We start from the raw sequence: 26,286 nt of genomic DNA, 5'->3' as shown, positions 1-26,286 counted from the left end.
ACTGCAGGCCAATGGAGCAGGCGAGGCCACGCAGCAGCCGAGCTGCGGGCGAGCTGAGTGCGGCGAGCCTAGTAAAAATAAAAAGGGGCAACAAATTGAGACAAAAACATTGCACAAAAATGTCAATTTCTCTGTTCAGGATTTTGAATAAAAATGAAACTCTTTTCCAGCGCATGACACCGGCTCAAATCCACTTGACTCTACTCGCTTTTGGTAGCACCGCCTGGTTTACCACTGCAGATAGCACCCCCTCAATGTGCCCCCCCCCCCCCCCCCCGCAAACTGGTCGTCATAGCGACGTCGCATGAGACACACAGCAACAATGGAGGATAGTGAGACATATTTGACTTCAGCAGAGGCTGAAGGCAGCAAGACAAAGGACTGCTGAAAAGACACTCCCCCTCCCCCTCCTCTGACCTTTGTTGGGGGCTCTGGGCGGCAGCGGAGGGTTGGTTGGCCCCACTGGCAGTGCGGGAGGAGGCGGGCCGGGCTCCAGCATGGTGCCGTACGTCTCGTTACTCATCATCACGCTGGTGACCTGAGACCTCTGCTTGTCGCGGGCCAGAAGGGCCGCGTCCCGGGCCAGGGCCCCCAGGCCAGGGGGTGGGCCCCCGCCCGCGTCCCGGGCCAGGGCCCCCAGGCCAGGGGGTGGGCCCCCGGCCGCGCCGCCGGCCCCCGGCACAAAACAGCTCACCGGACGCTCCTCCCGCCGCTGAGGGATGGGCTGCAGGGGAGAGACCATTTGGCATTAGGGCTGCAAGTAACAACTATTTTCATTAGTCATTAATCTGATGATTATTTTCTCGACTAAACGATTAGTTGTTGGTGTATAAAATGTAGAGATGCACGATATATATCGGCAATCATATCGGCATCGGCCGATGTTGTTATCGGTATCAGCCAAATTTTTCACAGTGAGAGGAAACAATGTGGTAAATCTATGATTTATGGGCTTTTCCAAATGTTTTGGAAATAAAGAAATGCATTATTTTTTCAAATTCACAGTGTTTACATGTGTTTTTCACTATGTGCAAAATTGTATTATCATAGGAATGTGTTTTTATACAGATCATATCGACATCGGCCATAGCAGCAATGTCAATATCGGTTATCGGTATCGGCCAAAATCTTCATATCGGTGCATCCCTAATAAAATGTCACAAAATGGTGAAAGATTTCGATCACGTTCGCTCCAAAGCCAAAAATGGCGTCCTCAAATGTCTTCTTTTGTCCTGACACACACCCAAAGTCTATCAGTCTGACGACTAATGAGACTCTGGGACAAGACGGCCGTTATTTCGGGGTTTCGGGTGTAGAGTGAACGTCCACATCAAGACTTCCGCTTCCATCATGGTTTACAGTCTGATGACATCTCATATGCAGCTCTCTGTGCCGGCTGGACCTAAAACACCTAAAACACCTAGAATCTATCAACTCAACTCCATTCTTGCATCAGTCGGACGGTAAACATTGACCGCGGCGCACGGAAGCGAAGATCTGGCACGGAGATCGGCTCTACACCGGAAACTCCAAAATATCAGCCGTCTGTTCCAGAGTCTTATTAGTCGTCAGACTGATAGACTGTCCAGAAGCCAAAGATATCATAGAAAACTATAAGAAACCAAAAAAGCTGGGAAGCTGAAACGAGATAATTTTAGTATTTTTCTATCTTTTGTTTGTCGATTAGTCGATTATAAAAATAGTTGTTGATTAATTTTCTGTTGAATTGTTGCAGCTCCATTTGGCATACATACCTAAACTTGAAAATGAATATAAACTGGTCATCACAAGTCAAAGTCATGACATCATTCATATTATGAATGATGTCATGACTTTTGCACACATCAATGAGAATGTTTCATTGTGACTTTTGTTCAAGACAACTCGGAAATCAGAAAAAAAAGCTGAATTGAACGGGTGTCCGACTCGGAATTTACATGTCAGAAATTCAGAGCTCTGAAACGATACCTAAATTTCCGACCTGTAAATTCTGAGTTGGAAATCGTTCAATTCATTGTTAACAAGTCAGAGCTTCTTTTTTCCGAGTTCCGAGTTATCTTAAACGCAATGATGTCGAAATCGGAAATCCCTGAGTTGAAACGTCCAAGTTCCGAGTTGTTTTGAACACGGTATATAAACATGATGTTAAATGCAACAGAAAGTATTCAACGGATGCTGTTTTCATTGTGATTGTGATGTAGTCAGCAGCGAGTGCTTTACTCCAGCAGGACCATAGCAGGACCCATGGATGAACATGCTGGCTGTTGGGGATCGAACCCGTGATCTTTCTGTTACCGGATGGTCCGTCTAACCACCGGCCACTGCTGCAGCAGAGGGGGTTCCCACCTTGTCCTCCATCTCGTCCTCGCTCTCGTCCATGTCATCGTTTCGGAGCCGCCACTCGTACTCGACGTGAACGTGAACGTTAAACTTCCCCGTCTGTGCCTGAGTCAGCTGAAACACACACACACACACACACACACACATGCACACACACACACACACACACACACACACACACACGCGCACACACGCGCGCACACACACACACACACACACACACACACGAGAATAAACAACACTAAACAACACAAAGCTTTAATGAAGTTGGACTGTTGCAGCAGCAAATAATGATACAAAATCAAAAGTGATAAAAAATATCACACCCAGGTGTTGAAGTAAGCGGTGCAGGTCTGTGCAAGTTGGACTCTTCTCGCCGAGCCACTGGCGTAACGATCGGTGGTGCGGTGCACCGGGGCCCAGAGCTGTCAAGGGCCCATGAAGAGCGAGTCTCGCTTTGGGGAGACGTAACGTACTTACGCTTTCTGCTGCAGTCCCACTCCAAATACACTTCCATGCTGTATTATGCAGTCAGCACTTGCCCTCATGTAGCTTACTAGGCTAACAAATGCTATTAGCTTTAAGTTTAGTTTACTGGATTCAGTGGATTGGCGTCATCGTATCTTTCCAACGTGTCTTCAGCGGAGTCTCCTGTGAGGTTCTGGTGACATCATTGACCATATATGGAGCTGGAGCAAGAGAGGAGGAATATCCCTTCACGCAGCGTAGCCGCCCCTCTTGTTTACCCTTCGGGGGTCCCGCTACACCCAGTTTAGCTTAGCTTAGCCTAGCTTAACCGAGCTTAGTCTTGCTTATCTTACATCTTATCTTATAGCATAGTTTAATTGATTGTATTTACTGTTCTGCTTTGTTTATTTTATTTTAGCAGCTTAGTTTGGGTTAGCTTTGCTTATCTTTCATGATCTAGCTTTCATTTAATTTCCATGTTCAGGTTCATTTAACACATTCACTGCCAGCCGTTTTTTCAATACTGTAGGTAGGTTCTGCCAAGGTTTTTTTTTTAGGATTCTGGCTCATCTTTCAAGAGCCGAGGATTCTTTTCTGCTAAGATTTTGTGAACACAAATGATCTCAAAAGAACTAATAGAATGTGTGCTTTCTCTGTCTAAAAGAGTTAGTTTGTAGAGTTAGTAGTTATGTAGGCATTAGCAGTAGAATACAGCATGGTTTCAGCGTCTGAAAATTTATTCTGAGATAAATGGCTTTTTGTGAAATTCGATAGAACAGTCACTTTAACCATTTATTTTTGGCGTAAGACGTCAGACATCTAAACAATAGTTTTGAACAGTAATTTCCTCCATAGCAGCAGGAAACCCCACTCTCCTACAAACTCCTCCCTCCATGGGTGTGTCTCTAGTGGCTTTGCAGCGTTTGTCACAAGCGAGGCTCTGCCTGTCTGTGCTGCCTGGCTGCTGGCGGCTGCTCTTTGGGCGAGTCTGCATGAGTCGTTTCGATTGTGAGCTCAGCTGCAATGAAGCTGCGTGCGATTGTGGGCTTTCTGCGGGTGTTTCAAAGTGTGTTGCACGCATAATCTATTATGCAAATTTGCAATCCCCCACCGCCAGCTCCCAGCGCGATAATTTTTAGTTAGTTAGTTTATTTCGATCAGAAAGCAAAGAATATTCACAGAATAGGAAAAAAAAACAGAAGAAAACAAAAGATACATAAGGCTGACCGAAAGGGTTTTAGGGCTGAAGCTAGCTAGCTTATACAATGCCCTTACCCTTTTTCCTTTACGTTATATGTAAACATATGCAGTACATATGCATACACATGGATACATACATGCATTGGTTTACACACACAAATAGCACATGCTCCTAATTATTCATACATGCCTATACACACATAGGCTACCTACCACATATAATTACACATACATAGCTAATACCAAACTTACTACAGGAAATACAAGTGACCCATAAGTCCTGATTATGTACCATCACGTCTATACTTCTCCAGAATAATGTTTCTATACTTTTTTAATGCGCGAAAGCGAAAGCGTTTTCGCCAATCCATTTTACAGTATGAGAGAATGGTTTCCTCGCGCGTTCCTCTGCAGTTTTGGCTCTGCTTTTTCTAGTCTGGAGAGCACTGTCGCCACTTAGTGGGTCGGTGGAATGGGTTGTACACATTCGGTGGCTCCAATTTTTTTATAGGAGACGTGGGGGGCGTTGATCCACGTCCCACCGTCAATTTTTTTTTTTTTTTTTTTAAGACGAGATATCTCGTCATTGGCAGTCAACCGTTGGATTTTGTAAGACGAGATATCTCGTCAATGGCAGTGAACGTGTTAACAGGAACAATGGACATTAATAAACATAAAAGTAAATACGCCATATTTAGCCAAAAGGCTATTTTACATCTGCTGTCCCTGGACTGGTGTTAAGAGGTCCCCCTAAAAAAGATAAAGCTACAAAAAGCTATAAAACATGCAGTATAATAGTATCGGAGTAAGTTATACTATTTCAAAAATGTTGATAGACATAACACAAAGAAGACAGCATCGCGAGGCTCAAACCCCAACAACAATAAAACGCAACTGGAAGACAGAAACTGAAAGAAAACAAAACATGATCTCCAGTTCAGAACTCCTCATTGAGATGAAGCTCTGGACAGGAAGTCTCACCAGGTCCTCGCACTGCGTGTGGCGAAGCCGCTTGGCGATGTCTAGAGGTGTTTCTCCAGCTTCGTTCACTGTGGAGACAAACCAGCAGAGAGACCAAGAGGTTCAGTCTCAAATGAGACCTTCAGCAGGAAGTGACACCTAGCCTATATTCTTAATTTGAAAAAGAATTCAGATTTTCCCCGGATATTCAGGCGATATATTTCCCTGCAGATTCCCCCCCCATTATCCAGATATTAATGCTCCACCCGCTGTGCACCGCCTGCTGCTGGGACGCTCCGCAGAATATAACTGCGCACAGCACAGTATAGCGATATTTTGTGCTGCAATATATATCGTATCGCACGAATGCCAAGTATGGTGATATTTTATATTATATAAATTGTCAAGTGCATGCAACATGTATGACTGTTGGTTAGTCTGTATGCTTGAGAATCCAATTTTGCTGCATGATTGAAGTGAGATGAACACACTGGAAACTTGAAAACAGATGTTGACAAAGTTTTTTTTTCCTTTGAGGACATCATTTGCAGGGAAAAAAAGGTCATAAATGGCAATATATTGCAATATTTTTAAAATTGCAATAATATTGCATCGTGACTTCAGTATCGTGATAATAACGTATCGTGAGGACTCTGGTGATTCCTACCCCTACAGCCTGTAGTGAAGTGAACTCACCAATGGTGACTGTAGCTTTTCCTCTCAGCAGCAGCTTGAGACACTCGCTGTTGTCAGTCAGGCAGCAGTAGTGCAGAGCTGTGCTCCCTTTGGCCGTCTGTATGTCCAGGTTACCACTGTAAGCGACACACACACACACACACACACACACACACACACACAGACACACACACACACACACACACACACACAGACAGACACACACACACACACACACAGACACACACACAGACACACACACACACACAGACACACACACACACACACACACACAGACGCACACGCACACGCGCACACACACACACACACACACACACACACACACACACACACACACACACAGCGCTCATATATAGACCGGTTCTCACCATTGGCAGCAATGTTAACACATTGAGTGCCAGCCATTTTTTCAATCCTGTAGGTAAGTTGTGCCAGGTTTTTTTTTGAGGATTCTGGCTCATTTTACAACAGCCGAGGATTGAATGAAAAAATTTATTGGTCACCACCACCACCACCAAGCATACACTTAGGTCATAACCAAAGGTTTGGGGCAGAAGCAAACGCTTATATAAAGCCCCCCCTTTTCTTACAATTAAAATAAGAAGATCATCATGATCAGACATTTTGGACATTGTCCTTACTTGCCATCAAATAAACAACAAAGGATTGCAAGGAAAAAATATCCTAATACAAGAAACAAACAACAAATTCTTTTCTGTTAAGACTTCGTGAACACCAATCATCTAAAAATAACTAATAGAATGTGTGCTTTCTCTGTCTAAAAGAGTTAGTTTGCAGAGTTAGTAGTTATGTAGATATTAGCCGTTGAGTACAGCATGGTTTTAGCGTATGAGACAGCAAGCTGAGATAATCGCAGTTTTGTGAAATTCAGCAGAACAGTCACCTGCCTGTGATTGTGGGTGCCTTTGGGCGAGTCTGTATACTGTATTGTGTGTGTGTGTGTGTGTGTGTGTGTGTGTGTGCGTGTGTGTGTGTGTGTGTGTGTGTGTGTGTGTTCGCGCGTTGCTCCGCGGCTCTGGGGGGAGGGGATCTCTGTCCGTTCTGTGTGTGTGTCTCCGGGCTCCTCCCTCCGTCTGTGCTGCGGGGGAAGGATTCTCCGCGGCCGTCTGGACTGTAAAACTTTCTTGAGGTTTGAGTAAGCTTTTGCGATTCTGGTCTTATTTATGCGCGGGGGTGCTCGAGTGTGTGTGTGTGCGCGCGCGCGCGCGTGTGTGTGTGTGTGTGTGTGTGTGTGTGTGTGTGTGGGATCGAGGGAGTTTTCGCCGAGCTGCTTCCTTGAAAATTACACTGTGGCTTTCTCCAGCGCGCTGGCTGGCTGCTCTGGCTGTGGCTGGCTGTGGCTTCTCTGTCTTGGGAGAGAACTGTCGCCACTTAGTGGTCGGTAAAATAGATTATACACATTCTCTTCCTCCGATAGTGATATAGAAGACGTAAAAGTGGTTGATTGATGTCCCACCGTCAAAAAAAAAAAATGTTTATGTAAGACGAGATAGCTCGTCTTTGGCACTTAACCGTTGGATTATGTAAGACGAGATATCTCGGCTATGGCACTCAACGTGTTAAGAAGTCATCTCTCTTTTTCTTTCCCCCCCAAAATGTACTTAGCCAATTCCCCCCCCCCATCTACCAGTCCCGGTCATTGCTCCACCCCCTCTGCTGATCTGGGGAGAGTTGTAGACTAGCACATGCTTCCTCCGATACATGTGCAGTCCCCAGCTGCTTCTTTTCACCTGACAGCGAGGGCTTTCACTGGCAAGACATAGCGCGCGGGAGGATCACGCTATTCCCCCAGTCTCCCCTCCTCCTGAGCAGGTGCCCCCCGACCAACCAGAGGAGGCACTAGTGCAGCGAACAGGACACACACCCCCTTAATCCGGGTTCCCACCTGCAGACACGGCCAATTGTGCCTGGATGGATGCCCGACCAAGCTGCAGATAACACGGGGGCTCGAACCTGCGACCCTCGTGTCGGTAGGCAGGGAATCTACCGATGCACTAAGTCATCTGTCTGAGTGTGTGATCACTGACGACACAGTGCGACTGTCTGCCTGTCTCTTCCTCACTCACCTGTTCTGGGCCAGGAAGTCAACGATGTGGAGCGAGTTTCTGTCCACCATCCGGACCGCCAGGTGGAGTGCTGTCTCTCCAGGCTCCTAACACATGCACACACACACACACACGCACGCACACACACACACACACACACACACACACACACACACACACACACGCGCACACACACACACACACACACACACACACACACCTTTAGTTCCCCATTGCACATCTATTCCCATACTGGATCTGCCGTGGCTTTTATATACAGTAGATTATCAATACTGAATATGATCAAATGTTGAAGGAACCTTTGTGCTGCTATTTGACGCAGAACATGTGATGGTAATCCATAGATTATGACTGAATGTGTCTGATTTGTTGAACTGTTTGCTTTATAAGGTTTAGCGAGTCGAGAAAAACTCTCTGAGAAGTGGAATTTCATTGGACATTTAGTCGGTACCCTTCCAACAAGCTAGCATGGTTGGTACCACTGGATGTCTTTCAGGGGTGCCCAAAACTGTATTTTTTATTTTTGCACGAGAGCTGCTTACAAAAAAAAAAAAAAAAAATCACGATCGAGCTACTTATTTTCTCCTTGTCCCCCCCAATCATCATCATTGTTAATAACATTATTGAATAATGGTATAATGTTAAATACTGTAGATAATGAGTAAAACATTTGGGATTTCTTTGGCGAGATACTTATTGATGGCCTGAGATCTACAGGTAGATCACGATCTATTGGGCAGCCCTGCCTTAGGTCAAACGTCTGGCAGCACTGTGCTCATCATGTCAAAATCAAATAAATCAACGGTTTTGCTGAATGCGGGTGGGTTTATACTTTTCATAGGATACCAGAAACTTGACTCTGGCTTTAAAACTAAGCCCACTCTAAAATCGGGAGATTAACAGGAGAAATTACGGGAGCACAGCGGGAGAAAGGGTTAAAAGTATGGAGACTCCCATGAAAATCTAAGTATTGGCAGGTATTAAAATAACATACACTGTGTCTGTGGGCGGCTGGTGAGGCCAACTCACAGAATCTGATGGGACCAAAGACGGTAAGAAATGTACTTATTTAAACTACTAAGCCTACTAGGTAATCAACGTGCATGCGTTGATATGAGTAAAGCAGATTTGGGGAGGGGCCCATTCACTGGACTTTTTCAGTGGGCCCAGCCATTTCTGTGGGCGCGCCTGCCTGCTGTGTGTAAAGGGACAAACAGACAGACAGACAGACAGACAGACAGACACACAGACACACAGACAGACAGACACACAGACAGACAGACAGACAGACAGACAGACAGACAGACACACAGGCAGACAGACAGACAGACAGACAGACAGACAGACAGACAGACAGACACACACACAGACAGACAGACAGACACACAGACAGACAGACAGACAGACAGACACACAGGCAGACACACAGACAGACAGACAGACAGACACACAGGCAGACAGACAGACAGACAGACAGACACACAGACAGACAGACAGACAGACAGACAGACACACAGACAGACAGACAGACAGACACACAGGCAGACAGACAGACAGACAGACACACAGGCAGACAGACAGACAGACAGACGGGGAAAGCGAGCGGTGCCCTACGTGTTCGTTGGCCTGTGGGATGGGCTCCATAAGCTCCGCCCCCTCGGCGTAGACCTGGATGAGTGACAGGATGTCGCGGGTCTTAACGGACTCGTACAGGACCTGCAGGCGGGCCGGGGCGTCCGCGCACCACCGCTGGGTGAAGCGCTTCTCTGTGTACTTGGCCGTGATGTAGTCCTTCCTCATCTGCCTGGAAACCACAGAGCAGAGAGAGAGAGTAAGAGAGAGAAGGAGAGAGAGAGATGGGTTAGTCTGTTGGGATGGAGGGTTGCTGGTTCAAATCCTGACAGAGACAAACTGGACAGGAAAGATTATACTTAAACTAACTAACCCAAACTAAACTAAAAACTAAAACCAGGTGTGAAACATTTTAGTTAACTGCAATACAAATAAAAACTAGACTTTAGACTTTAGAAAAAAATATAATAAAATTAACTGAAACAATATTGTGTAGTTACAAAACTAACTCAAATAAAACAGAAACTGTCTTTAGTTTTAGTCTTTGTCAATTTGGTCAAATTTGTCAGCACAACCATGAAGAAGCATTGGTGCATGTTTAAGACTGGGATGTTTATGACGATGTGAGTCAACTGCCTTCACAAAGTGTTGTGTTTGTATTGTAATACCTACTCTGAACTTCTTACATCTGCCCCCTATATATTACAATCAAACAAACTTAAACTCATGCTCAAACTAAACTAAAACTAAAACATTTTTAACAATAAAAACAAAACTGAAACGAGCAAACCCATTAAAGAAACTGAAACTAAACTGAATGGATGTGGGGGGAGGGGGATGAATCAAAACAGAAATAAATGAAAACGAATGAAAAATACTAAACTATAACTCCTTTGAACAAGGCACATAAAGGAAACGTCCTCTTCTTCCATTGTTTTACATCATCAGTCTGTGATGTTCAGCTTATTCCAGCAGTTATTTAGTGATTAAGGTGCTCTTATACTCGCGCAAGCTCCGTGGGGGTGGAGCACCGCGAGTCACCGTGCAGACCTCGCGCTGGGGCAGATGCTATTATACTATCAGAAGTGATCAGCCAAGTGATCAGCATGTATTGTACAATGGTAATAGTGAGAACAGCCCGTGAAAAGTCGCAATGAAACGCTATTATGTGCAGTACTGAGTGCACTTTCACTCTCAAACGACCGCACATCAGCATGAAGGAATCACCAAACTTGTTTTTACTGAAAGCCGTTTTACTTCTCAGCCCTGATAGCCTACTCTGTGCTGATTTTACTCTCTCTCAATAATGCTCTCAACACAACACATTTACTTGGTGAAATGACTAAAAACGAACAGTTACAAATCAAAGTTTATAGCCTACCACATGGGTCAAGAAATGTGGCGAAAACACAGCTCACTTCTGATGACCTGGATGTTAGCACTTCTGAAGACCTGGGGCCGGTTGCACCAACTGGTCTTACACTGGTCTTAAGCTAAGATGGTCGTAACTTTACGACCTAACAGCTACGCCGGTTGCACCAAGACGGCTTAAGCCTTCTTTTCACTACGCCCAGGCGTAAGAGTTACGCCTGGTCAGGAGGAGGCGTAGCGCCTGCCTGTAACAGAGATCTCCGTGTCTTATCAGCGGAGACCGTTTTGAGTCCTTACCCTCATCGTCGTAACACAGCCAGTTCTCCATCTTTTGAAGCATGATGTTAGATTACAACGAGCTAGTTGTGTGGCCTAGCCTTCCAAAATGTTGCCGTTAATTTTTTAGAATTTAATACATATAATTGGGAACGTTACATTCAATTTCATTCCGACTTTCTTTCTGGCTCAATTGCCGCCATTTTCCCCCCGGAGCGAGGGAGGGTGAGAGGAGGGAGGGTGTTTTACAGTAGTGGCTGAGAGAGCGTAGTGGCACAGTGCAGGTCGCGAGGCACATTTTTTGCAACATCATCCAATCAGGGTGCATTCCCTGGCAATTCACATGGACGCGCATTGCTACGACCAGCATAGTTAAGACCAGACGTAAGCCATGTTGGTGCAACAGGCGTAAATCCACTCTAAAGACTGGTCTTAACTAAGACCGACGTAGGAGTTACGACCAGGCATAGTTAAGACCAGTTGGTGCAACCGGCCCCAGGTCTTCAGAAGTGCTAACATCCAGGTCTTCCGGATTTTTTCCTGCGGTTCTCTATATAGTTTATTCTAGTCACTGCATAAGAGTGTCAGGCTTTTTTGGATTTTTGGATTTTTGGACATACCGGTATGGAATAGACTTAGACAGGAGTCTGAATTCAGGTGGATGAGGTCAGAGTTTGGAGGGAAAAGTGTGTGTGTGTGTGTGTGTGTGTGTGTATGTGTGTGTGTGTGTGTGTGTGTGTGTGTGCGTGCGTGCGTGCGTGCGTGCGTGCGTGCGTGCGTGCGTGCGTGCGTGTGTGCGTGGGGGGAGGGAGGTGGCGGCGGTCACTCACATGTCACTGGACGGGTTTGGCTTGGTGACTTCCTGTGCCGACAGATCCGCCTCCATGATTTCGTTGAAGCCGGCGTTTCCCACGTTCTTGGCGAGCTGAGAGACGAGACGTGGACTTCAGTTCTCATCTCATCTGAACTGTCACTGATGTTGTAACATAACTGAGTCTTCCCCCGTATTTTATTCCCGTGTGCCTTGGTATCAGAAATATACATTTATTGTATGGAGAATAACTAGCTCACTGCTTCTTGGTGGGCCAAACACTGTGTATTGGCTTGTTACTGCATCAGCCGAATAGTTTTTTCAATGGCTATTGACAGGATCATACACATTGGAGTTGGTGAGTTTACTCTACCCGACTGCATCCAGAGTCGACTTGGAAATTCAAATATGCCTGATATAATCAATTGCTCTGACTGGCGTGGGGAGGCAGTCTGTTCTCATCACACACTTGACGATTACAATCTGTACCTATCATACACTTGCAGATTTTGGTGCCAACTGGCCACAACAACTGCAGACTAGTGTAGACAAAGACAGACTCTGACAAACTGGATATCCTAGCTAAAATCGGGGGAAATAGTCTTGTAGTGTAACCTCAGCTTAAGCCAGAAATAAAAACTATGAATAGATCCCATAAACAGATTGAAAAACATGACAGGGTCGGGACTGACCAGCAGCTCGGAGGTTCCCAGCAGGTCCAGGTCTAGACTCTGGATCCTGGAGTAGTGGACTCCCATCTCTCTGTGGATCCCCGAGCACTCGATGCAGATCAGAACCCCCAGGTTAGTAGACAGCCAGGTGGGACCTGACGGGACAGAGACGCAATCAATCAATGTTATCGATCAATTTTTATTTATTTATATAGCGCCAAATCATAACCAGAGTTATCTCAAGGTGCTTTTAGGGTGACCAGACGTCCCCGATTTTCGGGGACAGTCCCCGATTTCGGGGCTCTGTCCCCGGCTGGAGCTGTCCCCGAAAATGTCCCCGATTTTGGTCACAAAGTCAAATAATAATACTGGCAAGAAACTCGATAACAGAGCATTTGTGGCACCACAAAAGCCTGTCGTGCACGTTGTGCAAAGTGCTGCCTGTGTGTGACAGAGTAGATGTTCTCCCTCTGCCCGTGCCGTGGTTTTCCCAGGACCCAGCCGCCTGCAACTGAAGCCCCAGAGGTGGCGAACGAGAGGCGGCGTCTGCTTGCTGCTTTTGCTACCGTCCTTGTTTACCGGACCCCATTCAGCGGGTTATCCATCCCAGTTGTTTTGAATAATTAAAAGTACAGTAAAACTACCTGGTAAGTAAGTGCAGTAACTAACTCAAAACGTTTTTGCAGAGAAGTCAGTAACGTTTGTATGTACACCAAACTCCATTGAAAAAAATGACAATTTTTAACATGATTGGCGATGGATCATTGTTATCTACCGGTAGTCATTAGCCTACTCCCTAAATTGGCCTCAGCCATCAAAACTTTGATAACCCCTGGTTTAAATTAACACAATTATGGTCATATTTATCTCTAGATTACAATTTTAATCATTAAAATTGCCTTTTAGTATTAACATGATTTTTTTAATTATTTTGTCAGCATTTAATATTAAATTAGCAGTTAATATGGTCATGTGGCCATTGAATACTTGAAACTGGTGAGCGACACCCTAAACTCAAGGAAAGTGTTTACTGAGGTAATAAATCACTACTGTAATGTTTTTGTTTTGTGTAAATAAATTATCCACCAGTTGGTGAGGTTAAAGAGAGAAGTTGTCCCTCTCTATGTTCCTGCCACTCTACACAATACACCAGTATTTCCCATGAATTACCTAGGCTTCTTGCACAAAATATATAAATTCCAGCAATTTTCAATGATCCATGTCTATCTATGTCTATTTTCAAAAACTTTCAAGGTCTTGATTTTTCTCTCTCAAATTCACAAGATTTCAAGGATTTCATCATTTCAAGGACCTGTGGGAACCCTGGAACGAGTGTGAGCAGAGAGGTTTCAGCTCCATGACAGACATGTTCTGTCGCATTCCAGTTCAGAGACTGACACAGTTACTGCTGTTGTACGACCAGTGGGACTACGAATCGGTCTTTGTCTGTCACCCAAAAGTGGATCTACACCACTGGGGGGGGACGACATGTTTACTATTTGCTTGTTATCAGTGGTATTAGTAGTACCAGTAGTATTAATAGTAGTATCAGTATCAGTAATAGTAGTAGTATAGTACTGACTTGGCGCTCCACAGTCGCAGCAGCAGTCGTTACCGCTCATCCTCTTCACCTCGCTCACGATGGCCTTGGTCAGCTCCTGCACAATGTTGTTCTCTCCGTCGTCCTGATCACCTTTAAACGCCTTGTTTAGAGCCTCCTCCTTACTGTTCTGCAGCACCGAGATCCAGCTGCAACCAGTGCACAACACCTTAGACTGGACTACAATTAGACAAGACTAGACGAGACTAGAGTTAGATTTGATAGCTACTGTAAGGCAAATAGGTCAATGAGGTTGCTAATGGGGGATTGGACCCGTGAGATCTCTCTATACTCACATCTGGCACTCGGCTTCGTCCTCGGTCTGGAAGTGATATGTTCTGTCGTCTGTGGAGGAAAGACACGACAGAAAGAACATCCAGGTTAAATCACTGCTAAAGCGCAAGCTAAACTCCAAGCCAGATCTGTGTGAAGGCCCTGACATTTCAAGGTAAAAAAGCACGCTACTGAAATGGGCATCTGCTGTAGGCTGATCTTTGATGCCAGGTGATCATGTCAGCTTCTATAGCGTACAACAGGTGGTGATGTCACTGCATTTAGTAATTGTTTATTGTTTAATTGGATCCCCCTTAGCTGTCACACAAGGTGACCGTTACTATTCCTGGGGTCCACACAGAACAAGAAAATACATACTGTACATGTACAATAAATAAGCAGAAAAAAATCAACTTCAAAATCACAGAAATGAGATACAAATAGTGACAAAGAAAAGAAATGCCAGAGATGAAAAAGAAAGAAAAGAGCGGTATATACCAATCAATGTAACACACTGTATCCTATAATCTTTAATATGATGTATACATGATAAATACAGGATATTCTATAATAGTCTATTCCCATTGTTAAAGACCAGACAGGAACCATTATACTAATCAATCTAATAGAGCTATAATAATTAATATAATATACTATAGTGTATACATGATTATTCATACACATTATTATATAATACAATCTACAATAATAATAATAATAATAATAATAATAATAATAATAATAATAATAATAATAATAATAATAATAATAATAATAATAATAATAATACTACAATCTAATATCTAATATATGTTTGTTAAAGTTACGATCTCAAAGATTTTCATATAAATAAATATCTGTTTAGTCACTATCTATCTGATAGTGAGTTAACACAATGGTGATTGAGCCTATGGTGATAGCCTTTGCATTTTCAGTATTGCAGCATTTATGAACTTGGTGTCTGTGGTCACACGGGGTGGGCGGAGCTAACACAATAGACTCACTCTGTAGGTTACTGTAGGTTCACAGGGTGGGCGGAGCTAACACAATAGACCAGAACTGCGTCGCGTCTTCAAGTGTCCAGCTCCAAGGCCGCGCCCCTTTTTAGGGGAAACCCACCATAGTAAACGACGGTACAAGAAGCCGAAACCACTTCAAACAAACTATTTAAAACGGTTTAATTTGATAGAGATATGCCAAAGAGTTGCTGTGTTGTTATAGTTTCACTAACAATAAAAAAAAACAAAAAACTGGTCTGCGATAGGGTAGGCGTGACACCGTCAATGTGGACGATGCATGTAACCTGGTGGAAACTGGATACAGCGTTCATATAAGGCAAGTACCTCGTGTCGATGTATCTTGCGCATTCTATGGCCGGCAGAGTTGAAATATATTGTCATGTCATGGTGTCTTTGGGTCATTTATAAAGGAAATTAATTCTGTTAATTTTCTATAGATGTTTTGGGTACTGCTATTTTACATTGAAGTCAACGCGAGTGGCTTGTGTTATCCCCTAAAAAGGGGCGCGGCCTTCAAGTTTTGCAAATTACCCGGATGTGCTGGTCTGGTCTATAGACTCACTCTGTAGGTTTCTGTGGTGACACAGGGTGGGCGGAGCTAACACAATAGACTCACTCTATAGGTTACTGTCGGTTCCCGACAACTCTTGTGTGAAGTAGGATAACAAGCTACTTTGTTCCGGTCTCTGTTAGCACTACAGGTGGTTACGATGGTCGAACAAACTGACTAGTGTCATGCAACACTGTTTGGATCTCACCTGCAATTACCACTCATCGCCATAGGTGTCACCCAAGAAAACAAAACTGAAATCTTATGGATTATAACTTTAATGCTAAATGTCGATCACTTTTCCATTGCAGCGGTAATTAAATTTGATTGTTGAATTCCTGTTTGTAAATGCATTCATAAACATCATGAAAACTGAAAGAGCGGGCTAGCTGTGACTCCAGCTTACGTGAGAACAGATCGAAGCTCTTCTTCTCGTCTGGATTTCGCTTCACCTGGCAGGTGAGCAGGTTGAGTTTGGCTGGAGGCCGGTTCGCCTGCAGAGAGAGGGAGAGGAGAAATACAACATGGTCGACACTGAAACTGACAGACAGACGGGAGCCTTCAAAATGGCCACAGGCTGTCCGTACAGTGACGAGATTGGGAGCTACTAAATCTAACCATATCACCATAATACCCAGAGTGCCTTGCGCCACCGAAGAAAGCCGAGCTGGGAGTGTGCGTGCGTGGGGGCTCTGCAGGCTCTGTCAGGTTGTTATGTTTAGGATGGAAAGTGAAGGGGATTGTTTTCTAATAGATATTTTCTTTAATCAATCACCTAGATGCTATAAAACTTTTCAAACATATTTCATTGCAGGATGATGTCTTTTGGTGTACACACCTTCAAATCAGATACGTGTTTGATTTTAAGATAATTTCTTTACCCCTAAAATAAATAGTCTATTTACCCGTGTAGCCCAATGTTTTTGTGTCTTGTAATCAATCACCTAAACACTATATTATATTATATAATTTGATATATTATAATATATATAATATATCATATATAGATATCTAGATATTATATACAATTTGATCTGATCAGTGTGGTACATTACTGATTTAAATCTTATTTTAGGGGTAAAAAATAAATAAAAAGATTGAATACTATAAAAATCTGGCCCTCACAAACACAACAAAGAAAACATCATCCTGCAATGAAATATGTTTGAAAAGTCTTTAGGTGATTGATGTAATTATCTATTAGAAAACAGTCACTTTAGTAAACGTAAACACACCTAACGTTATCTTTGCATCTCGGGCCTGCAGAGCCATAGCGAGCCCCCCCCCCCCCGCCGACTCGCGACGGCTCGTCTTTCTTCGGTGGAGCAAGGCACACTGGGCATCATGGTGAGATGGTTAGATAAGGCACACTGGGCATCATGGTGAGATGGTTAGATAAGGCACACTGGGCATCCTGGTGAGATGGTTAGATTTAGTAGCTCCACTGATGGGATACAAGTGACATAGAGGAATGAGCGTTCTTGTTTTTCCTGATTCCCCCCCATTTTCTCCCGAATTATACTTGTCCAATTTCCCCCTGCTGTCCCAGTGGTTGCTCCACCCCCTCTGGCGATCTGGGGACAGTTGTAGACTAGCACATGCTTCCTCCGATACATGTGCAGTCGCCATCCGCTTCTTCTCACCTGACAGCGAGGCGTTTCCCCCCTCAGGACGTAGCATGGGAGGATCACGCTCATCACCTCAGTATTGATTTAACACTCTTCAAAAGTTGTCTAAATAGTTTATAGACGTCAAGGTCAAAATTGGGCTGTGACGTCAAGATCTTAGTTCAGTACATATGGACTTCTTTGGTGCATATTTTTATGAGCACAGAGTCATGACAGGCTGTGTGTCAGAGCACAGAGTCACGACAGGCTGTGTGTCAGAGCACAGAGTCACGACAGGCTGTGTGTCAGAGCACAGAGTCACGACAGGCTGTGTGTCAGAGCACAGAGTCACGACAGGCTGTGTGTCAGAGCACAGAGTCACGACAGGCTGTGTGTCAGAGCACAGAGTCACGACAGGCTGTGTGTCAGAGCACAGAGTCACGACAGGCTGTGTGTCAGAGCACAGAGTCACGACAGGCTGTGTGTCAGAGCACAGAGTCACGACAGGCTGTGTGTCAGAGCACAGAGTCACGACAGGCTGTGTGTCAGAGCACAGAGTCACGACAGGCTGTGTGTCAGAGCACAGAGTCACGACAGGCTGTGTGTCAGAGCACAGAGTCACGACAGGCTGCGTGTCAGAGCACAGAGTCACGACAGGCTGCGTGTCAGAGCACAGAGTCACGACAGGCTGTGTGTCAGAGCACAGAGTCACGACAGGCTGTGTGTCAGAGCACAGAGTCACGACAGGCTGTGTGTCAGAGCACAGAGTCACGACAGGCTGTGTGTCAGAGCACAGAGTCACGACAGGCTGTGTGTCAGAGCACAGAGTCACGACAGGCTGCGTGTCAGAGCACAGAGTCACGACAGGCTGTGTGTCAGAGCACAGAGTCACGACAGGCTGTGTGTCAGAGCACAGAGTCACAACAGCCTGGTTGCCAGAATAAAATGTCGACATTGTACGTTTCTGCAATCCACGGATATATAGAATATCACATTTCTGAACCAGAAATACGTTAGATATCAGGTTCTAGATGTGTGTATATCTACGTTATACACGTCATAGATTCTGCTATTGAAATAGTGCGGTGAAGAGTAAGGGCGCTGTGGTCAGGGTGGATGGTGGTGCTTTAGTCTACATTTAGTCACATTTAACGTTTTTTTTTTTTAAGCCTAACCCAAAGCAGTAAGAGTCTAACCAAACCATAACCCTAACCTTAACCAAGTTGTTTTACTTGCCTAAACATAACCAAAGTTGTTTTATATGCATTTTTTGTTTCAAATTTACGTTCAAATTGTAGGTTTGCCGAAATGTAAAATGCCACGTTTTACAAATGTAAAATGCTGATGTTTAATTCTGGCGACTGGGTCAGTCATGAACCGGATTTAAATTCAAACCCTTCTGTCTGTCATCCTTTTCCTTATGCTCTTCCTTCTCTTCCTGTTTCTCTTCCTCTGCCGCTTGCTCTGGCGTGAATGGCCGTTTGACTCTTCGTGTAAAAACTTCAAAATGAAAAAAATAAAAATAAAAAAATAAAATAAATTATGCACTTCATCCAGATCTTATCCCCCCCCCCCCCATTTATGGAGAAAAACAAACCCAATAGGATGAGACTTTTAGGGGACTGTTGGACATGCAGACAGAAGGGGGGGGGGGCTTCTCATGCAGGAGGACCAATAGGAGAAGAGGATGGGGTCTCTTACCGTCCCGTGACAGATGGTCAGGAAGCCGTTCTTCACCGAACACTTCCTCTTCTGCCACACCTTCCTCAGCCTGGGGAAGAGAGGAGACACAGGGATGACGCGTGATTTCGAATCGCACATAGGTTACGCAAAAACCACGCCCTGTGCCCGCCTACGCAGCAGTCAAGCGCCGGGATTGGCCAGGCGCCCATGCTCACGTGAGCCAATGGGACGATGATTTATTGACAAGCTCCAGGTGCGGCGAGAAGCAGACTGACAAGGCCTCAGACTGCATGCAGCTCGGCTTGCTGCTGCCAACATGATTTCGGTAAACCCAATACACCACTCCAACTTTAACTTTACTAATGAACTAGACAATATTTCACAATTGTGAATGTTTTTGTAGTTTTTTGTTGGGACTGGAACAGGGATTCCCAGCTGTTCTGTAGAACAGCTGACTGGACTGGGGAAAAATATAGAAAAAACTGTGGACGGGATTTTTTTATTGTATTTGATTTTAGAGATAAAATGTCTGCTTGTTGAAGCTTGGGACTAAAGCACCTGTGTTTTTTCATCTTTTAAAATAAAGATGTTTAAAAAACTATTGCTTGTTACATTTTCAGTGCTGTACCTTTTCTCTGGGTAAGAATTGAGCTTGAAATTAACGATATGATACATTATATTATGATAATATGAGCTATGAACGTGAACACAACACTGTTTATATTATTGCATGTTTTTGTAGATTGTGTACATTGTGTAGATTACAATGATTATTATGCTTATTATTATTATTATGGTAAGGAAGGTAGGTGAGTGACCAAACCCTAACCCTAACCCTAGTGACCATAATTCATTTCAATGTCCGCTCTCAAGAGCAATTCAGTTGGTTCATGAAATCGCTGGGCTGCGTGCCCTCCAGTGTTTGTGGTGTGGGAGATTCCAGCTGTCAAAAGAAGAAGACAAAAGACTTGCTCCTGGCCAATCCCGGCGCTTGACTGCTGCGTAGGCGGGCACAGGGTGTGGCTTTTGCGTAACCTATGTGCGATTCGAAATCACGCAGGGATGACTGACTGATGGTCCATAACGATCATGGTCTATAACGATCATGGTCTATAAACATGGTCTATAACGATCATGGTCTATAACGATCATGGTCTATAAACATCATGGTCTATAACGATCATGGTCTATAAACATCATGGTCTATAACGAGCATGGTCTATAAACATCATGGTCTATAACGATCATGGTCTATAACGATCATGGTCTATAACGATCATGGTCTATAACGATCATGGTCTATAACGATCATGGTCTCTAAACATCATGGTCTATAACGATCATGGTCTATAACGATCATGGTCTATAACGATCATGGTCTATAAACATCATGGTCTATAACGATCATGGTCTATAACGATCATGGTCTATAACGATCATGGTCTATAAACATGGTCTATAACGATCATGGTCTATAAACATCATGGTCTATAACGATCATGGTCTATAACGATCATGGTCTATAAACATCATGGTCTATAACGATCATGGTCTATAACGATCATGGTCTATAAACATCATGGTCTATAATGATCATGGTCTATAACGATCATGGTCTATAAACATCATGGTCTATAAACATCATGGTCTATAACCATCATGGTCTAGAAACATCATGGTCTATAACGATCATGGTCTATAACCATCATGGTCTATAACGATCATGGTCTATAAACATGGTCTATAACGATCATGGTCTATAACGATCATGGTCTATAACGATCATGGTCTATAAACATCATGGTCTATAACGATCATGGTCTAGAAACATCATGGTCTATAACGATCATGGTCTATAACGATCATGGTCTAGAAACATCATGGTCTATAACGATCATGGTCTATAACGATCATGGTCTATAACGATCATGGTCTATAAACATGGTCTATAATGATAATGGTCTAGAAACATCATGGTCTATAACGATCATGGTCTAGAAACATCATGGTCTATAACGATCATGGTCTAGAAACATCATGGTCTAGAAACATCATGGTCCATAACGATCATGGTCCATAACGATCATGGTCCATAACGAAACAATAAGGCAACGGTGAACATGGGGGAGCGATCAGATGTTTTGAGTGGTGGTTCCACCTTGGGCTCATCAGTGTAATTCTGTCTGAATACTGAATGCAGAAGTGAGATGCACCATTTCCCCATGCTTTGTCAAAATGATCCAGTGTTATTGGAGATTCTGCATGTGACACTACACATACATGGATGTGCGAACAGAGATGTAGCCCCATCATCAGGGTCATGTCAAAACCATAGCATAGACCGTCTAAAAAATATGGACAGAGTCAGCATGACGGCACCCATTGGTTTTTGGACTTGAAGTCTAGTGTGGCGGCCGTCGCCATGTTGGCATTTCTTGCACAGCTGGCGCAAGACAACGTGAGACCAGGGGTTTCCCAGAGCCACAGCTCCGCCTGCTATTGGTCGGCAAGCAGCGCGATCACTGGACAGGCCACCTGTCAATCATGCCCAAAACATGTTTTTTCTATCGTCTATTTTACTCTAAACAGGTGAGTTTTATAAAAATTCAACTCCCGTACAGTTGTTAGCTATAATAGACTAAAACCAGACTGAACCAGGCTGTAAATATGTTTAACGCTTCCCCGCCATTTACGCGACTGCACAGCAATCTGTGTCTTCACTGTCATGATAGATGGCTCTGTTACTCACCTCTGTGTCTTCACTGTCATGATAGATGGCTCTGTTACTCACCTCTGTGTCTTCACTGTCATGATAGATGGCTCTGTTACTCACCTTCTGTGTCTTCACTGTCATGATAGATGGCTCTGTTACTCACCTCTGTGTCTTCACTGTCATGATAGATGGCTCTGTTACTCACCTCTGTGTCTTCACTGTCATGATAGATGGCTCTGTTACTCACCTTCTGTGTCTTCACTGTCATGATAGATGGCTCTGTTACTCACCTTCTGTGTCTTCACTGTCATGATAGATGGCTCTGTTACTCACCTTCTGTGTCTTCACTGTCATGATAGATGGCTCTGTTACTCACCTCTGTGTCTTCACTGTCATGATAGATGGCTCTGTTACTCACCTTCTGTGTCTTCACTGTCATGATAGATGGCTCTGTTACTCACCTCTGTGTCTTCACTGTCATGATAGATGGCTCTGTTACTCACCTCTGTGTCTTCACTGTCATGATAGATGGCTCTGTTACTCACCTCTGTGTCTTCACTGTCATGATAGATGGCTCTGTTACTCACCTCTGTGTCTTCACTGTCATGATAGATGGCTCTGTTACTCACCTCTGTGTCTTCACTGTCATGATAGATGGCTCTGTTACTCACCTTCTGTGTCTTCACTGTCATGATAGATGGCTCTGTTACTCACCTTCTGTGTCTTCACTGTCATGATAGATGGCTCTGTTACTCACCTTGTGAAATAGCACAGCAATAGCCGTTCTCGCCGCCGTTCAAGAAACAGTTTTTGACAAGGAGTTCCCAGACTATTAGTAGGCGGAGCTCTCCAATTGTCTGTGAGCAGAGACTAGTTCCCTACAGTCTAGCCTCACTTACAAGCCAGATAAACCTTTACCAGCATTTGGCTGGTGGTCCTGGGGTTTCTGTGTTATTATGGGATGTTGGGACACTCACCCCTCGCTCCTCTTGTAGAGCATCCCGGAGCGCTCGGTGCCGTGGGCCTTGTTGCCCTGCAGCTGGTGGAGGCTGTAGCCTGCACTCTGTTTGGCCTGGGAGTCCTGCAACCAGCACACACAGGGGACATTCATCTTTCTATTTATTGACAGTTTTAATTTGACAACATAAACATTCTAAACCAGGGGTGCCCAAATTCTTTCCCATGAAGGGCCAAAACTCAATCTGGGTGGAGGGCCGAGGGCCAAAAATAAACGTTGTGGAATTACATTAAAATGTATTGTGTTTTATAGAAAATTCTAACATTCTAAATCTAAAATAACATTTCAATATAATAATCTACTTTTTATCTGTTTGGTAATTGTAATAATTTGCAATTGGTTATATATATTTAAAAAAACATCTGCATTTGTGGGGAGCTTAAACATTTAATCAGTAAACACCCCGTTAAAAACAGTTGTATTTTCCACCTTTGTAATCAAGAGAGAAATTTGACTTAATTCACAACTTGACAAATCCTCAAGGTACTTTGAAAATCAGCTTTATTGTCCATCTTTTGTAAACAATTTGCCATGACAATTTGCCAAAAACATGCAATATCCTGGTTGCTAATGTGGTTCCTCCTCTGGTCGTTAAAGGCGCCTGTTCAGAGGGAGGGGAACTGGTTGGAATAGCGTGATCCTCCCACGTGCTATGTCCTACCGGTGAAGCTTCCTCTGTCAGGTGAAAAGAAGCGGCTAGCTAACTGCCCATGTCTCGGAGGAAGCATGGAGCCAGTTTCAGCTCTCCCCAGATCGGCAGAGGGTGGAGTAGCAACCAGGATAAATAAATTAAGTTAGCACTAATGGGGGATAAAATATGGGATGAAAAATGGGGGGGATGGGGGGGGAAAACCGCCCACAACTTGCCAAGGCTTCATGTCTGGCAGCTTCACGCTTGGAAAATAGAACAGAGTCCTGAACGATCGCTTCAGCGTGGCTTGAGCGTGGCTTTGGCGTATGGTGTGAACGAACGCTTAGCTGTTGTAAACAGTCTATACTGAACCTGTGACATTTTAGTTACAGGCTGGTGTCTTGGCATTGAACCTGTGACATTTTAGTTACAGGCTGGTGTCTTGGCATTGCGCTTAGTGCGTGCACTTTGCAAGCAGGAGATTGTGACCAAGAGAGCTTGACCACAGTGGAGCAGCTTCTCACCTCTTTCTGCTCGGACTGCAGCGAGGCCTTCAGGACGTCTCGCAGCTGACTCAGCTGTTTCCTCTCCCCATCCTGACTCTGTTTGATCTGAGGAGCACACAGGAAGAGGAAGACAGAGTCAAAACCTTCATAACCTGCTCTCCACTGTCACTCCACTCGCCAACACTGAGCACTAACACCGTGTACACACTGTTACCTGATTTCACTCAACCAGTTTCAGTTTCTCAAATGAAGAGTTTAATTCCAAAACATATTGTTATTCCGCCTGGGGCAATCTACCACTCTGCTGGCTCTGTGTATGTCTTTTGTCTGTCGTCCTACACCAGCTGGGTTAACTTTGTGGGCCCAGTTGTAGCATGGTCAGTGAGTTGTTGTGTGGTTGTTGATTATGGCTATAGTGTTGATGGCTTAAGAGTTGGTAAGTTGTTTTCTGAAGGTTTGGTGGTGTAAGTTACCTGCTCTTTTGTATTATCTTTGTATTGTGCTGGTTTGGCCAGTAGTACTGCGCTTGTTGGTTAACACTTGTGTGTTGCACTGGGTTATGTTTTATTTCCGTTGTCCTTCAATCATACAACCTTCACTGTCTCCATGTTAAAGGGACGGACAACATGGTGGCGGTTGTGTTGTCCCAGACTTCATGCCTGTAATGTAATATGGTCTCTCTGTTTCCCGTTTGCCCTCTGTGCTGCTCTTCCCTTCCTCTTAAACTGTTTGCCTAGGTACAGTATGAGGATGGGATGAGAAGCTGACCAGGGGCTGACGGACTGGAGAAATTAATTTAATATATATGCACTTTATAATGTTGTATTATTTTGTTTCCTTTTTAGACATTTTTCATGTGTGGCCTTCAAATCAGATTCTGAGTTTAAAGTCAGAATTGTGACTTTGTTTAAACTCAGAAATTTAAAGTTCAGAGAATTATTTTGGGTGAAATACCCCTTGAGAAAAGTTCCTTATATGGACTATGCCATTGCAGTACTATCTTCCCAAGCAATCTCCACTGTACGTTGTCTAATAAAGCTGAAATGTCACAGCAATAGATTTAAAAACCATAGAAGAAGAAGGCCGTTCCTCATCGTGGTTAGGTAAAAACTATAGAAGAAGAAGGCCGTTCCTCAACATGGTTAGGTAAAAACTATAGAAGAAGAAGGCCGTTCCTCATCGTGGTTAGGTAAAAACTATAGAAGAAGAAGGCCGTTCCTCATTGTGGTTAGGTAAAAACTATAGAAGAAGAAGGCCGTTCCTCAACATGGTTAGGTAAAAAGTATAGAAGAATAAGGCCATTCCTCATCGTGGTTAGGTAAAAACTATAGAAGAAGAAGGCCATTCCTCAACATGGTTAGGTAAAAACCATAGAAGAAGGCCGTTCCTCACCGTTGTCAGGTCTGTCGTCAGTTTCTCTATATTGGGTTTCAGATTCTCCACAGCCTTCAGTCCATCCTGGAAAAAACTGAAAAGAGAAGGATAAAATGGTCAAAATTGAAACCATGTGCAGTGCAGTGTATGTTATAGATATTGAATGATAAACTTCAGATGATTGTATTCTGGAATTGAACTCATGTTTAGTCTTGTGGAAACAGGAGGAAGAGGCAGAGCGACCTACTTGCACTGAGCATGGAAATACTTGATGAGGTTCTGCAGAAAGTCGACTCCCTTCTTGACTTTGATCTCGTTAACTTTTAGAAGATACTGAAGAGAGAGACCAAAGTTAGGGGAATAAATGAAAATACACAAAGTAAAATACATAAAATACTTTTTTGTACCTTCTCATTTCATTGATCTTTGTAAGTCAAAACTCATAACAAACTTTTGCATAATAAGAAACAGACCAATAACAGGCGGCGTTGCGGCTCCAAGATGGCGACGGCCACACTAGGCTTCAAAACGAGAGTCCAAAACCCAACGGTGACGTCACAGTCCATATTTTTTTATACGCTCTATGATTTGGACGAGTTACTAAGTCATTCAGAAAAGTTAAGTCATCTGAACGAGTTATTAAGTCGGCCAAATGAGATAAACTTGTACATTTGCTTGTTTCACTTTTCCTTTCAGGTTTTCCAGACAGTATTTCAGTAGAGGTAAACCTCCATTTTAGGCTTTTGTCGAACACTCCACAGTGACTTACAGTGAGTCAGCAGGTAGAGGTTCAATGCCTTGCTCAAGGACACTTTGACAGTTCAAATGGCTGTTAATGGACACGCAGTGGCTACTGCAGG

At 44.0% G+C, this 26,286-nt stretch overlaps 1 protein-coding gene across 2 annotated transcripts in view; it reads right to left on the bottom strand.

Annotated features, from left to right (window-relative positions):
- asap2b (ArfGAP with SH3 domain, ankyrin repeat and PH domain 2b) overlaps positions 1-26,286 on the bottom strand; it is a 69,700-nt gene that overhangs the window by 7,646 nt on the left and 35,768 nt on the right. For both annotated transcript variants that reach the window (XM_083643361.1, XM_083643362.1), the window contains exons 7-22: positions 25,674-25,759; positions 25,445-25,520; positions 24,071-24,157; positions 22,875-22,978; positions 19,203-19,272; positions 16,301-16,388; positions 14,349-14,397; positions 14,035-14,201; positions 12,474-12,607; positions 11,801-11,895; positions 9,366-9,555; positions 7,752-7,837; positions 5,665-5,780; positions 4,990-5,057; positions 2,347-2,454; positions 418-724 (exon numbers count right to left, since the gene is read on the bottom strand). In XM_083643361.1, coding sequence (XP_083499487.1) covers positions 418-724; positions 2,347-2,454; positions 4,990-5,057; positions 5,665-5,780; positions 7,752-7,837; positions 9,366-9,555; positions 11,801-11,895; positions 12,474-12,607; positions 14,035-14,201; positions 14,349-14,397; positions 16,301-16,388; positions 19,203-19,272; positions 22,875-22,978; positions 24,071-24,157; positions 25,445-25,520; positions 25,674-25,759 — 1,831 coding nt within the window. The remainder of the gene's footprint in view (positions 1-417; positions 725-2,346; positions 2,455-4,989; positions 5,058-5,664; positions 5,781-7,751; positions 7,838-9,365; positions 9,556-11,800; positions 11,896-12,473; positions 12,608-14,034; positions 14,202-14,348; positions 14,398-16,300; positions 16,389-19,202; positions 19,273-22,874; positions 22,979-24,070; positions 24,158-25,444; positions 25,521-25,673; positions 25,760-26,286) is intronic.

Source organism: Poromitra crassiceps, assembly GCF_964638095.1.
Source record: "Poromitra crassiceps genome assembly, chromosome: 9".
Lineage (NCBI taxonomy): Eukaryota > Metazoa > Chordata > Actinopteri > Beryciformes > Melamphaidae > Poromitra > Poromitra crassiceps.
The sequence above is the reverse complement of the archived record's forward strand: the minus strand, read 5'-3'. Positions and strand labels throughout refer to the sequence as shown.